General features: G+C 39.6%; 1 protein-coding gene across 6 annotated transcripts in view; it reads left to right on the top strand.

Annotated features, from left to right (window-relative positions):
* PTPRZ1 (protein tyrosine phosphatase receptor type Z1) overlaps positions 1-16,435 on the top strand; it is a 187,328-nt gene that overhangs the window by 147,427 nt on the left and 23,466 nt on the right. For all 6 annotated transcript variants that reach the window (XM_054023294.1, XM_054023285.1, XM_054023311.1 and 3 more), the window contains exons 13-15: positions 2,038-2,182; positions 11,780-11,871; positions 15,749-15,834. In XM_054023294.1, coding sequence (XP_053879269.1) covers positions 2,038-2,182; positions 11,780-11,871; positions 15,749-15,834 — 323 coding nt within the window. The remainder of the gene's footprint in view (positions 1-2,037; positions 2,183-11,779; positions 11,872-15,748; positions 15,835-16,435) is intronic.

Genomic DNA, 16,435 nt, shown 5'->3' with positions numbered 1-16,435 from the left:
GGGACATGATAACAGTTTCCAAGTACATAAAGGTTGTTACAAGGAGGAGGGAGGTAAATTGTTCTCATTAACCTCTGAGGATCGGACAAGAAGCAATGGGCAGAAATTGCAGCAAGTAGGAACATTAGGAAAAACTTGCTAACTGGCAGGGTGGTTAAGCACTGAATTAAATAGCGTAGGGAGGTTGTGGAATCTCCATCACTGGAGATTTTAAAGAGCAGGTTAAACAAACACCTGTCAGGGATGGTCTAGATAATACTTAGTCCTGCCATGAGTGAAGGGAACTGAACTAGATGACCTCTTGAGTCCCTTCTAGTCCAACGATTGTATGATTCTATAATACAATCCAATGGCTGGAAGATGAAGCTCGACAAATTTAGACGGAAAATAGGGTGTACATTTTTAATGGTGACAGAATTAAACATTGGAACAATTTACCAAGAGTTGTGATGGATTCTTCATAACTGGCAATTTTTAAATTGAGATTGGATGTTTTTCTAAAAACTATGCTCTAAGAAATATTTTGGGGAAGTTCTATGGCCTGTGTTATACAGAGAGTCAGACTAGGTGATCACAATGGCTCTTTGTGGCGTTGGAATTTAATGAAATTTTGAAATGTTTCAATTTTGATCTTTTTAATTTTTTCAATATATTTTTAAAATAAAACAAAAACATTAAACAAAAAGATGTTTTGAAATGAAAAATCGGAACGTTCTGTTCCAACAATGTTGAAATATTTCCCCCCAAGTTTAAACAAATTTGTGTCAAAATCATCAAGATTTTTCAAAAAGTTGCAGATTTGATGAAACACCATTTTTCAGTGGAAAACTGTTTCACTGACAATTTTCCAAGCAGCTCTAGTATTGTGCATTTCAGAAAGTAGGGCTTGCTCCTGATGTCCTTACTAGGACAAAAATCCCATTAACCCTCCATCTAAGGGCAGTTTTGTTCAAGTAGAACTGTAGAATTGCTCCCTTAGGCCCCAAACCTGCAATTGACTCCACACAGACAGATTCCTGCCCCCATTGACTCAGGGTTCTGCATGGGCCCAGGAGTCTGCCCATGCACTGATCTTTGAAATATTGGGGCTTTCATTCCAACAACTGTGAAATACGTTTTCATTTGCAGTGATAATGTAAAGATCATAGACATTGATATGGGTGAACTATACTCACTAGAAAAACTGTCATTTGGGACAAAACCGACAACCCTAACTGTTGTGAGAAGTCCCATTGACTTCACGTTTAAGGGTTGACCTGAGAAAGGGTTGCAGGGCCAGTCCCTTTACTATGTTCTTTTATTTTAATAAAATAGTAAAAATATATTTTGAAATCCTAATGCACTCCTGGGCCTGAGCATTTCAAGCATCCGGTAATACGAGGCTAATAGAAACATGTGAGATCTATAAAGTGTATCTATTTATATACAATAATTTGATTCTCTGTAAAGAGCCAAGTAAGGAGTGAAATTTGGCTCAACTGAATTGATGTCAGTGGAAGCAGGATTTCTCCCATGAATCGCTAGGCCAAATTTACAGAACTGACAAAATATTAAAATACTGCAATTTCAGTTGCAACTTAACAGTCATGTAGCTATTTGCTATGTTAAGAATATTGTCCATTTATGTTTATTGATCAAAATAACAATGTTTTGCATTACATGAGTAAAAATATAATATTAAAGCTATCTTTAAACACTTCAATATTATATATTCAATCCCTCGAAGCATTGAGTGTCTGCTAATTGAAATTTAAAATGAAACATTTTCTTCTTGAAATTATATTTTAACAACAATCTGCATTTTTACAAAGAAGTTCTACACTGCTGGGATGTCTGTTGCATAAACTCTAATACTTTGCTATACTTTCTGTCTGCTTATTTTCTTTAAACTGGTTTGCAAATATGTATATTTTCTGCTACATAGTAAAAATTAGAACGGTAAGTGACATTACCTAGGGCTTTTATAAACACATTCAGTTATGCTGTGCTTTTTGTTGACATTTAAATATGGATTATTTCAATTTTCTCTGACTACAGAGGCAAGTAATAGTAGCCATGAATCTCGTATTGGTCTAGCTGAGAGTCTGGAATCAGAGAAGAAGACAGTTATACCACTTGTGGTCGTATCAGCTCTGACTTTTATCTGTCTAGTGATTCTTGTGGGTATTCTCATATACTGGAGGTAAGTTACTTATTTTTGCAGTTCTACAAAGCTTAGATTTTGTCCTGATTAGAAAAATGTAATTGGCATTACTGAAGATTTGCAAGAGATCAAACTGGATCCTGACTCTCTAACAGATACTATTATTATTTATTTGTATTGCAATAATACCTATTTTTGGTAAGCTATTAAAATGTTCACTTGCATATCAAGAGATTTTAAAAAACCCAAATAAGTGATGTGATTGTTTGTTTACCTTTGGGAATTAAATGATATAGGAAAAACAAAATTAAACATCACAGCTTCCTTTTCCACATGTACCAGAAATGTATCTGTAGGGTGATTTACAAATTTAGTACCTGATCCTGGAGTTCTTGACGTCCGTGGGAACTTTGTAAAGGACTGCAGGATTAGGATCTTAACTCCTATTAAAATGCAGTGAAGCTAAGTGTATAGTAATATATTTCTATATCCATCCAAATTTAAATTTTTTACATGGCTATTTTTTTCCATGTTTTAAAATTACTTACGGAGCACCATCAGCATGGAAGGAGATGTACAAAGCAGAGAAAGTTACAGGTCCTAACCGAAGGGTCTTCCATGCAAGCACAGATCCTACATTAGGCCAACAGTACAGCAGATGACCAGGGATGGAACCTTTTCTTTCTCTTTCTCTAGCACACAGAGTTCCACCATCCCATATGAAGTGTGGGGGGGGGTTAGCGGATGCTGGGTCTGCACTTTATGCTCCTCTGGCCCAGTGAGGATTCCACAGAAACCATGAAAACATTATGCCTCGGGCTATGACAACAGTCATAACTAGGGGATTCCCTAGTAACCAGAGGCAGTGCTAGCCCATTAGAGTTTCTGATCAGGAATATTTTGGAGTCCCTCTTACCCCTCACCCACCTCCTAAAAATACTAATTGCATTATTTTCACAAACCAAAAAAATAGCCAACATAACACATACTAATGCACTTGTTAAAAAGTCCATTTTAAATTACATGAATGGTATTTTGGGGGTAATACTAAATCAGGGCCCCCTTGAGCTGCTTAGGGCACTAAGCAATTGCTTAGTCTGCTTATGCTTAGCTCCACCACTTTGTAGCATGGCTCCATTGTACACAAGGTTTTCTGTGAGCCAAAGTGAGTGAGGAGACAGAGGTCTCCAGGAGGATAAGATCCATGCAGAATGCCGGTGGTCCTCTAGTTCCAGAGGTGGGCTCCATGGCCTATTCTCTGGGACAATTAGGGAGAAATTCCCTTGCAAAGATTTCCTCCCCCAAAGCTTCCTGTTATACTATGGTTCTGAGCGATCTGATCCCAGATTATTACATATATTGTGATCGTGCCAAAACATCCCAGTCAGGAATGGGGTCCTGTCATGGACTCTCAGGATTAACGCCATGCCCCCAGCTTTTGAACAGTCTCTTGGAGGAACCTTTTCAATGTGCCAGACACCTAAGGAGTCTCACTCTTCCTTCAGGGTAAGCCATGCAGCCTCAACGCCTTCCAGCACTAATCCTCTGCGGCGTCAGCACTCCTGCTTCACACCATGAGCTGTGCTCAGCAAATCCAACTGAGATAGACCCCTGGTTCAAGATTTGTACACTCTTAGTTCAGGGACTAATGCACCTCACCCAGTGACACTCAAGCAATGTTTTCAAAAGAGCAGGCTGTAGCACTGATAGTCCTTAGGTTAGCATAGAGCAGAAGTCCCCAAAGTGTGGGGCGCAGGGGAGGGGACGACACGGCGGGGCCCAGGCCAGCCTCTGGGGGGCAGGGACGGAGTGGTACCCAGCCCCTCCCTGCCCCCAGCTCTGCTGCAGCCCTGACCCCCCCCCCCCCCCCACTGCGTCCCCGGCTCCTGACACTGTCCTCAGCCTCGGCGCAGCTCTGCTGCTGGTGCCACACCAGCCAGCCACTGCTGCTGACCATGGCTCCATTCTCAGCCTGGGGGGCAAGGCTGGGAGAGGAGCTGCACTTGTCCACAGGCCCGGCTGCCACCCCTCACCACAGCCCACCTGCAGCGCTGCTCCCACCCCCAGCTTTGGCCTCTGGCTGCCTTGCTCCTGGCTCCATCCCCATCCCCATCTGCAGCCCCAGCCTCAGCACCCTTACCACTGTTTGTGTGTGTCCCCCCCTTCCCCTTCCCCAGCACCAGAACCACAGCCCCTCTCCCAGCCCCAGTTCCAGGAAGGTGGGGGGGAGGCGTGGACTGGGCCAAGGAAGGGGGTGACCCTCAGAATTTTGGAGACCACTGGCAGAGAGCCCACACTTATTCCCCTAAGTTACACCTCTCAGTCCTTTGTTCTTGAACTGGGGTCTCTGCTCAGCTTTGCTGCTGATAGCTTCAATCTATGAGCCATCAGAGCGTCTGTTGTCTATCTAGAGGCCTTGTTGGCCTGGGTCAGTTTCAACCAGTTCCTTAATGACCCTGTTCATTGTACCCAGACAAGGAGATCACCGCAGACCTATGTGTCTTTGCCTGCCCTGAGGATAAACTTAATCCTTTCCCCCCTCACTGGGTAGCAATGCAAAGTATAGGGGGAAAGTGAGGCACACACACAATTCATAAAAATAATACAGAAAATTCCCGCTTTGTCATAGGCCCTATTCTGCTAGGTTCCAAGCAAGCATATAAGATGATACAGGAGTAGAGCTGTGTAAAAAATGTAAAACAATTTGGGGGGAGAGGGGGGAATCACCAAAAAAGTTTGAATTTTTTGAAAAATTCAAGCAATTCTCCAAGCTGGTCAAAAAGCAGGGGGGGGGGGGGAGAGACCCTTAAAAACTTTTGTTGAAAATAAAAAAAAAACATGAGCATTTTTTTTTTTTTAACCAACTTTATGCAGAAGGTAAAGATGTGAGCAAATAGAGATATTGGGCCAGTTTGGCCAGCCTGGGCCATTGCGTCTGGGGGCAGCAATCTATTCCCAGGGGAAGGAAATCAGTATTTGTACCACCACCTTTCCCTCGAGGGTTTGACTGGCGGAGCACACTTCTTGATTCCAATGGGACCTCATGGTTGCCCTGCCAGTGTATTTCCTGGTCTTCCCTGGCAAGTACCAGCCATTCTGGGCTTTCTAACAGAGAGGGAGCAATGGGCACTGTGCATCATACCAAACCCACCCTCTGCCAGATGGATTTTCTGCCACCAAAAAACGTTTTGTCAGCGTAGACCAGAATTGAATCTGCCCATTTTGCCTTTTGGAGGGAGAGTCAGCTTTTTCTTTAAATAGACATCTTGTATTATCATTGATATGCACCTGGAAAGGAAGTCTAAAGGGAGGGACTGGAGTGGAGCAAAGATAGATGTTAGAGGTACAAAGGAGAGGAGGCATACCATGGTTGATATATTATCTGTGTTACTGTCTTTTAAATAATGTGAATCCACGGAAATTTAAACAATTGAGGATAGATTCAGAAGTGATGTAACTAATAAGTGTAACTTACATGTTGGTTATTCTGCACAAATGAGTGCAAGTGGCTGTAGGTTACATACCAAAGATATGGAAGGGTGGGGTTGTACCAACAGGCAACAGGGAATATAAAGTGTAAAGTAAAGCACAGGGGGCTTGCTACATTTTACACCTTTGTACATTCTCCTGTTAGTTCTTTTCCTACAGCCACCCTCTTCCGCCTATTATGCATGTGAGTTACACCTAGTTTCACTCACTTGAACACCACTAGTTAAGCCATCTCTAAAATGTCCTGATAAAGGTATAAAGTGATAGTGTTATATTCTAATAGATTGTCATGTCAAAATAACACTCAACAAAGAAGCTGCATGACAAGTGTAAAACAAATACAAAATGAATAAATTTAGGCGTAATGACACACTACTACTATCTATCTATCTATCTTTGATGTGTATCTGGCCTCTATCATTGTAGTATCTCAGCATCTCACAGTCTTTAATAGATTAAGCCTCACAACAACGCTATGAGGTAGGAAAGTGCTATTATTCCCATTTTACAGACAGAGAACTGAGGCACAGAGAGACTACATGACTTGCTTGAGGTCCCACAGGAACTCTGTGGTGGAGCAGGGAATTGAACCCAAGTCTCCCAAGACCCAAGCTACTATGGTAACTAGCGGCCCAGCCCAGTATTAGAGCTGCTGTATGAAAAATGATGTTTTTAAAATATTTCATCTTCATAGTGAGTCTTGGAAAGGAATCAGTTAATGTCCAGAAGAATTGCACAACTCATTTCCTAGATTACTTCTAGTCAGTTGATTATGAATTCTACCACAGGGATTTATGGTAAACTCCCCTTCATTTTACTGACAGCCTTCTCTTAGTTTCACATTGTTCAACATGAATGTTCATATTCATCTGCAAAAGGCTTTATTTTTAAAGCTAAATGGTATTCAAAATCTTTCCTGTTTACGAAAGAAAACAATGCCATACACTTTAAGACCCGGATTGCATGGTGTAGTTTTAGTAATCCTACACATGTTAGGAGCTTGTTCTTGTCAAATGACATTGTGTTCATTTGGTATTCTTTCTCAGAGAATGCACAGTTTTGAAACCCAGTCTTTCAAAATATAACAAAGATCCCGTTAGCAGTAATATCTTCTAGATGTTTAATTTAATCCTTTGTGTATTTCCCATGTATTACAAAATAAAATATGGAGCTCTTTTTTGTTAATCTCCAAGAGAAAATTTTGTTGACCTTATGCTAAAGCCAGTAACGTATTTTCTATGTTTTTAAAAGGAATGAAATCTAAATATCATGTACTGTAATTTGGACTTTGTGGCCTGATTTTCAAAGGTGCTGAGCACCCACAGCTCTTTTTAAAGTCACTGGAAAATTAGGACATTAACTTTATATGACAGTTTTATTTTCTTTGTACTTGCAAAGTGTTCCATAGGAAGAACTGAATAATAGAATGAATCCCTAACAGAGCAATTCTCATGTTTAGCTTTAGTTGGTTTTAAGCTGATAGTTGATATCAGATATGAGCCTTTTTTTATTTTATTTTTTGTGGGCCAAATTCACGCTAATTGCTCATGAAATACTTAAACTTGCAAGAAACTTATCTCTGTCTGCTTATTGACAACAATGTTCACAAAAAATGATGGTGGTATAGCCACAGCTACTCAGTGGAGCTCTTTGGTTTGAAGATGAGACAAAAAGAATCATCCCTGGCAAAGCTGACAAATACCTGTTTTTCAGATTCATGGGAAAATACAGAAAATATTTTGTTCTCCCTTCAAATTGTTTGTAAAAACAAACAGCAGTTGTGGCCAGCAGAAAACTAACTTTGCAGTCTAACTCTGTTCTTAGTAAAGAATTATTGAACTTCCACCTGGAGAGTCACAACTCTTGACTATTTCATGAGGCAGAGTTTCACTCTTTTCATGGTGAAAAGCTGTCTTGACTGGCAGAAATAGCAACTTTTAACTCTGATGTTTTCTAATATTTTTATTCAGATTCTATATATGAAATAAAAATGTATAATTTTGCCCCTTTCTAGTTTGGTTGTTCAAGGCCTCTTGTACTCAGGCAATGAGTTTCCAGTCAATATAATTGTCTTTTCTCTTCGACGGTCTAGGTTTACAGTGAAGTAGGCAAAGTATTCATTTCACAGCCTTGTCCCTTTGGACACATTGTTTTGTACAGCCTTTGGGAGGATTTTTGATCCAAAAATAGAATACGTGAAATCAAAGAAAACAGATAGAAGATTCAGTCCTCATAATAGAGCTTTACTGGGAATGCTTGAATCTGCTGGTTCTGTTGATTTCATGTCTGACACTGTGGGCCCAAATTTCATTATTGATGGCTTTCTACTTTGGTGAATGGAATTTGTATTTTAGGGTCACTGGGTGAAAAAAAAAATCCCAGTTCTGAAAAATGAAAGTTTCCCTATCCTATACCAGCAGCAAATTACACCACCATCCTTGCCAGCTGAGCTGCACTGACCAACTGTTGGAGGTTAGAGCCAAGGCTCTGTCCACTCCCCGCCCTCAGGGGAAGGGAAGGAATAATAGGCACACCGCACCTACTTATATCTGCATGCCGAGAGCCAAGGTCTACCTAGCCTACACAGGAGTGAAAGGGTGGGTGGAGGGGATGTTACTCCCCAGTAAGCCCCTGATAAAGAGTCCAAGTCACAGTCTTGCCCTAAACTGTTCTTTTTAAATTATTCACTCAGCTCTAGTTTCTTCAGGGCAGTTTAATATGCTGCTGCTTGTCTTACACTACTGCCATAGCCTCTTTAATTATTGCAACATCTTTAACACTGTCTCGGGTTTTAACTGAATGTTCTAAGAAGTGCAATGTCTGACTTATGAATTACACAGTTTTAGGTATGGGATCAAAATACTGAGGCAAAAAGGTGTAAATTAAATAATGAGGTTAACATTGATTGATGGGACTTTTTGTCTGCAAGTTTAAAACAGTCCTCACTTTTTTCATTAAAGATGAGTGGTAATTAGGAAGTGACATGGCTATCAACACTTAGCTTAGTCATGAAGGCTTTCACTGCTGATGCAGAGCAGATGGAATACTTAGTATGAATCTTGTTCTAGATTAAGTAGTATGCTTTGAATTTTTTCTCCCAGATGTTTTAGTGTATAATTTACTTGAGGCTACAAGGGATAATTAACACACAGTATGTTATTAGAATGCTTTAAAGCACTCTTTAGATGTGAAAATCATTACACAAATCTTTTTCAATTTATACTTTTTCATGCAGAAATGTGACAAAACACTGTAATGTGACTGTATTCACTTAATGGAACAAGATCTTTTGGAACAATTGCATCAAGTTTTTTAGATTTTCCTTTTATTATTTTTATTTATTCATGTATTTTAAATCTGCCCACTCTGTTAAAATGTCCAATGCGCTGAGCATCAGGCCAAGATGTTTAAAAATAAGTAATGATCTTTGGTGCCTTATTTTTGGGGTGCCCTACTTGAGACATCTTAAATGAGCCTGATTTGCAGCAAGTGCTGAGCACCAACACTTGGGCCTGGGAGCAGCCTATCATGACAGACCGCCTCTCTCATCATGATACACAGATGGAGTTGCAGTCAATGAGGGCACTGGTGATAGATCTCCCTCAATATATTAAAGCAGGGGTGGCTGCCAGGGTGTTCTCCAGCAGCTTCTGGGACGCCCTCTTGATTCTGGTTCAAAATAGCCCTGATTAGTTGACTGTCAGGTCACGCAGCAGCACCATATATTTACCCAGCCTCTGAAGAAAGATAGTGGATTGAGTTATCGGCTATTGTGGGGGTGCTTGTATTTGATTAAGAGCTGCTGAGATTTATATTTTATGTTGTATTTTAAGTCATTGGCAGGGTGCTTAGAGCCTGTGTACGGGTGCTTTTTATTTGTCTAAATCAAAATAAAGTAAGTACATAATGGATAATCCCTGCTCAAGATGCCTGTGGATGGCCAAAAACCCTCCAAGGCTCTTGCAGATATTTCATGGGAGAAAATTCCTTCTTGGCCCCAAGTTTGGTTGTCATGTGAATACTCTACGATTTTGTTGTTCATGTAACTATCCTTTTATCCCCCTAGAATCCTAGAAGGGAATCTGCCAGGAACTATAGGGACAAAAAATTCCAGACACTGATTACAGTCTGAAGGAATAAAAAAAAAAATCATTCCAGGAGTGTGTACATATTTCCCAAATACTTAGTTGAAACAGTTCTCACCCAAGTATCTGTGATCTACAGTTATGTTTTTACATCTCCACAGCCTCTTCTTCTCTATACTGAATAGTCTATGTTCTTCAGCTTGTCATCATAGATAAGGTCTTGCATAGCTTTGTTCACCAGGGGAGTCCTCAGCTCTGCACTTAGGCCATTTTCAGAATGGAGCAGGGAGGCTGTTCCAGGAATAGGGAGCAGCATGGGGAAAAAAAGAGCACAGAATAAAGTTTATGAGAGATCGGCAAAGTGTAGTGCAGTGGGAGCAATGGGTGCATCTTCATGAAATCAGTATAAATACATTCACAAGGGTGGGGATGGGGTGGAATGAAAGCCACATATAAGCAGGGACCACTGTATGGACAGCCATGAAGGTGAGATTAAGGAGATTGAAATTACTGAGGAATGGGATAGGAAAATAATGGAGGAATTTGGGAACTGAAGCGAAAGGGGGGGACTATGTGATCAGAGCGGCAGGAAAAGTAGATAGCTAACTGCAGTATCATGAATGGCCTAGAGCGGGGACAGATGACAGAGTTAGAAGATGGAGAAGAAGTAGTATTTTTCCCTGGCAGAGGTCTCATAACCCACAGCTGAATCTACTGTCCTTACCCCAGTTCATTTGCCCACTGATTCACCTTAAAATTTACCCCTATGTAAATCCAAAATTTTCTCTCCTAAAAAATGTTTCTTAATAGGCCTCATAAAATTGGGTGATAATAGGAGTGACTGAGTTCTGGAAAGTGGAGCGCCCCTGTTTTAACATACAAAAGCTGGATATACCTCTCTTTTATTATAACATCACACAGATTAATTGTAAGGTATATTTTCTCTGTGCAATGCTATTAATTTGGAGAAATTATTATATGGAAATAGAATTTAGAATAACAATAACCTTACAAAATGGCAAAAGACGCTACAACCATTTTAGCCAATGGCTTTCAGTGAATGGAAATTCATAAACATAAAATGAGATTAATATTTTCCCTGAAACAGGTATCTCTTTTTAAAGTTAACCACTTGTGAGTAATGTTTCAAATAGATTAAATGACCCACAGCAAAGAACGTTATTAGCAAGTTTAATTATCTGGTGAGTTTTTTAATTAAGGAGGGTGTGCAGTGCTTAAAGCAGCAGTTGGTTATTTACTCTTTTGAATAGCTTGTTTTATACCCTTAGCAGATGCTACCCATATTATCTTCACAGCTGGGGTATGGAAATAGACACAAGTAACATTGTGGACCATAGTTAAGGTTGGTTCCATTAGTATTCATCCTTAAACCCCTCTGCAACACGGCTAGCATCTGTTGGAATCATAAACTCCCCTGCTTTCAGCTATCTGCATCATGATGACTTCCTTGGTTAAGATCTGCTCAGTGTGATGGCTACATTAAGAAGCAACTTTCCCCCCGCAATTATAATAGCACTGTGAGCCTCTGTTTTGTTTTCTACGCAGCATATTGCCTTTTACTGATTTCTGTACCTGTGGTAGGAAAGGTCTCTCAGTGAAAGTGGTTTCACACACGATTCCAGCTTTGGAGTAGAACAGTACCATGTGAATCTGGATGAGTGATAGGGCAATGGAATTTCATTATACTTGAAAGTACCGTACAGCATCTATAGTGGTTCCAGGTGAAGATTCACACTCTTGGCTTTCACTATGGCTGATGTCTGCTCTATCTTCTGCCTCTGGTACAGGTAAAAGTAGCATAAACTATTTGATCTTCTGGGCTAATGTGCAGGTATGTGGTGTCGTAAATTGTAGGCATAATGTTTTTAGTGCAATATAGTGGTGCTGACAGTGAATATTTATATATTAACAGGTGTGTTTCAATATTCCTTACATGAGGTTCTCAGATGTTTGATTTTTTTAATCATATTGCCAATATTCCAAGAAGACATCTCAGAAAACATGTTATATTTGCTATATTTATATATGTTTTTTTCTTTAGGAAATGCTTCCAGACTGCTCACTTCTATTTAGAAGATAACACATCACCTAGAGTGATTTCCACTCCCTCGGCACCAGTCTTCCCAGTTTTAGGTAATTTGTTTTGAAATATTTTGTGAATTGTTGTTTGTCATTGAAAAAATGTGGTGAATATTAAAGTGAACTGTCATTAAACAGGATGATATGGCAAATAACCATTCCTCATGCACAGTCCAATAACTAGAAACATGGTTCAATTCACCGCTCAGAAATGTAAGAGTTTGAGATTTGCACCCCGTTGTATTCATGGAGACAGCAGTACCTGATGGGGGGAGACACCCTCAGGGGAGTCAAACAATGCTACTGTCAATAGGCTCACCTGAATGTTCTGCAGGAATAAAGCACCTTTAACTTACAGCTGGGGCTCTTTAAGACCCCCTCTGATAGAAGCTGCTTGGGAGATGTTCTGAATAAAATTTTCTACAAAAATCTGTGACCCATATTCTGTAAGTCACTCCATAAGTCATGCCACTGAAAACAATGTCATTACTTGTGGAGTAAGACTCTACTTACAATGAGTAAGGGGCACAAAATCTGCCCCATATAGGTAACTAATAAATACATATTATTTATTAAATCTCAAGCATTTGATTCCTATTTGGAATCTGAAAATTAGACATTTTTTAAGTGTTCCCTCTAAGCCCAGTGACAGCTGTGAATGTGAGGAACATCATATTTTAAATAGTTAATCACAAAACTAATAGGTATATCTCAGGAAAGTCAAACAATTCTCTAGAGTGATTGTAGACTGAATGTCATGCAGAAGTTCCATTTTTGTTTGTTTTGTGTATTTACTTTGGGTTAGCCATTGTCATGTCTTTTTATTGTAGTTCATTATAGGTTGTTTCTGTTCCAGGTCAATAACTGTATTTCAGTGTCATTGTGCCATTTGTTTTTACAATCTGTGCTTATCAATTCAGCACAGGAAAAATAACGTTCCACTGTCATGGGCGAGAATTGCATCTACAGTTGTTTTTGTGTAATTCATATATGTGTTTTGGTATTGAGGATTTTACTTACTAAAAATAGTAATGAATGTTAATTTAAAACAGGTGAAAAGAACCTTTTAAAGTGACAAAAATATACAGAACTTTTTGTGGAAAACTTCTAAAGATTGTAGAAATAATTTTAAGTGAGCAAGTTTTAGATTTCCCAATGCACATGTTTTTTAAAAGCATTGTATTTTTAGAACTATTGACATATTATGTAAGGCTACTCAATACACAGTATGTGAAAGGCTCATATCAGTCTAATGTAGGTAAAGTGGTGTGAGCAGGAAAAGCACTATACAACTGCTAAGTATTATTTTTATTGTAACTGAATTCAAACACACACCGTCCATTTCTATTGCATATTCCGTATTACTTCAGTGCATTGTCATTAGCATCCATGGGAGATCCACATGCCAGAGATATACAGAACGTGCCCTAAGATTTGTAGCATAATCAGGCAACTCTGGATTGTTGGGGTGGGACCTGGGGACTAGTCCAATCATTTGGACAGTGCTGATGGCACCTGCCAACTAATAAAAAGACCTACTCCTCTAGCCAGAACTAGCTGGGGGGGCAACTCAGCACTACCCATAAAAAACAAGTGCAAGCAACCGCCTTTCTCTTTACTGTCCATAGCCCCTGTGTTGCCCTCTCCTCCCCACCTATTGTGCATCTATACAGGGCCGCTGAGAGCGGGTTTGGGCCCCGGTGAAAAAAAATTTTTGGGCCCCCCAGCAAGGACGGATCAGCTAAACAGGGCCGACGAGAGGGTGGGAAAGCCAGGCCTGGAATTTTTTCAGGCCCCCCAGCAAGGGTGGACAGGCTAAACAGGGACGACAAGAGGGGGGGGAAGCCGGGGAAGCCAGGCCCGGAATTTTTTCAGGCCCCCCAGCCAGGGCAGACTGGCTAAACAGGGCCAACGAGAGGGGGGGAACCAGGCCCCGGACACCCTTCCGGACCGCCAGGCCCCGGTAATTTGTACTAGCTTAACCCCCTCTCATCGGCCCTGCATCTATAGCCTGAGGGAAAGGTGCCACAGAGGCAGTAGGGACTGAGTTGTTTGTTTCTGAGCCTGCTTTGTTTTAAGATCCAAGAGGTTGCTGCACTCCAGGAATGCTGCAAATATTTGTTTACACACAGTAGATAGGAGGCCTGGTTGGCATTTGCCTGTCTTGTTGCCACTTTAAAAATACCCCTCGTCCCTCCTCAGGGTTTCCGTAGTCATGGTCATAAATTGGCAATATTGTTAGAACACTTTTAAGGTTTGATCCTATGCTCATTGTAGTCAATGGGAGTTTTGCTACTGAATTCAATTAATGCATGCTCAGACCTTATCTGAAGGAATATTTTTGAGTGTGTGTGCAGATATTGGTGTCTGTTTCTGTGTTCTGAGCTCATTGGAAAACATACTTCATGCCAGAATGCTTCTCCTAGGTGTGAAGGTGGTATTACACATTTGTGCTGTTTTTCTTAGGCTTGACTGCCTAATTCAGTTTTAGTATTCATGTCCATTCATGGAAGGGAAAGAGCAGATGGATCTCAATACAAATCAACAAATTCCTGGTAACTGAAGCCTAAAAATATTAAGTGTCCTAAATGATGAACATCTGTTGATGTAAATAGCTGTTCCTTATGCAATGTAATTGATGTTTCCTTGTCAGTTATGAAATTGCATATTGTGAAATAGTCGTATGTTTAATCCATGGAAGGCTTTCCATGGAAAAAAAGAGATCTCTCCCCTTTAGAGCCAAAACTAGTTAAAATAATGTGTCCCTTTAACAACTAATTAACAGAACAGATGATTTTATTTACAAAGAATATTTCTTTGGAGACCTGCAGTTTAAAAATCCTGAAGGTTTGCTACATGATCCTTAATGAATATTTTGCACATAAATGTTTTTCTGTATCTACATAAAGTATGAAAGAGAGGTTCTCAAATAAAATATCAGCCTGAAAATTCTGATTACAGCATGTTAAATGCAAACCGAAAACCCATCAATATCAATTTGTCATATTTATGTATAAAGCAATTCACAACAATGTAAATATTTTATTTGTGGTATCCAGAAAGTTTTCCCTGGTGTGTGTAATTCCCATTAATGGTAATAAGAGTTACCTCTGAGAAAAAAGCCTTGGTTAAGAATTGCACTATAAATCCCTGATCCTGAGAGATTACAGATGCTCAACACTTCTCAGGATGAGACATAAAATTATTGCCAATAATTACAACCACAGAAACTTATAGGTGTACAACAAATAAAGAAAATTTGCTTGCATGAGTGATACATCGTGAGTGAGAGAGAATAAAAGTTACCTTTGACACTAGAGCTGATACACATGCCTTAATTAACACAGTCTTGTTGGCATGATGCTGGCTTAATTTCCTAGTTTGGGGCCCATACAGCTGGTCCCACACACCCAGTATAATACCACTCAACACAGAGCATTCTGACTCCAGAACCCCGTCATTCCTTCTCTGCTCTCTGCCAACATTACTAAAGAACTCTACTCTGACTGCGTCACGTTGAACCTGCTTCAGCAAATGGCTGAAACTCTCAACTCTCTTTCACTTCAGTGAGAGCTGAGAGCGCTCTTCAATGTATAGGCTCAGTATTTTGCAGGATCAGCCCCTGGTTTGTGGAGGTATCGTGGGTATGCAGACATGAGGAAAAGAGAGAATCTTCAAAGGCGGAAAAAGAGCTGGCTGGGGAACTCGTATGCCTTATTTCACAGGGCCTTAGCAAAACTTGTAGGCAGCACCATTATTATGGGTTATGATTTTAAGAAGAAGACAAATACCAAAAGCTCCTACACATGCTGCATGTTTTATTTTGGGATTTTGTATAGTTTGCCTAACTATAAAGCTCGTTATATATCACTCTGGCTTATTATCCTTCACAAATGTTTTTTTTTTTTTTTTGTCTTTTCCTACCCCTAAGATGATGTTGGAGCAATTCCAATAAAGCATTTTCCAAAACATGTTGCAGACTTACATGCAAGTAATGGTTTTACTGAAGAATTTGAGGTATGGCTCTGTCTTCTTTTTAAAGAAAGGCTACAAATAATGTCAGATTAAAATTAATTTGAAAATAAAGAATTAGGCATTCTTTAATGTCAGATGGGATCCTGATTCTGGGACCAATTCTGTAAATACTTATGGACGTGAGTACCTAGAACCCAGTATGTACTCATGTATAAAGCTAAGAACATACGTAAGTGTTGACAAATTAATAGCTATATCTACTTAGACTTACAATTAGCAAGTGAACTGATGCATAGTCTTGGTATATGATAGTGAGAACTTTCAGATTAATCCCATAGCACATATAATTCATTATGTGTTTCACAAAATTGAAAATATTAACTTCATCACATAATTCATTAATTTTACTATATATAATGAATGAATTTCAATGCATGATAAAATACTCATATGTATTTCATGAACAAGCTTTTGATAAGTCATATTTCCTATATCTAACTACAACATTGCAAAACAGAAATAGTCAATCTCACTTCTATCATCAAAGATCTGTTGTTAAAAATCTTGTATGTATTCCCAAACAAAAAATTTTGTGGAGGCATAGTTAAGGCTGTAAATAGATCATCTGTATTTATTATAAATA

This window comes from Malaclemys terrapin, chromosome 1 (genome assembly GCF_027887155.1).
Source record: "Malaclemys terrapin pileata isolate rMalTer1 chromosome 1, rMalTer1.hap1, whole genome shotgun sequence".
NCBI lineage: Eukaryota > Metazoa > Chordata > Testudines > Emydidae > Malaclemys > Malaclemys terrapin.
Note: the sequence above shows the minus strand (reverse complement) of the source record. Positions and strands in the feature narration are given on the sequence as shown.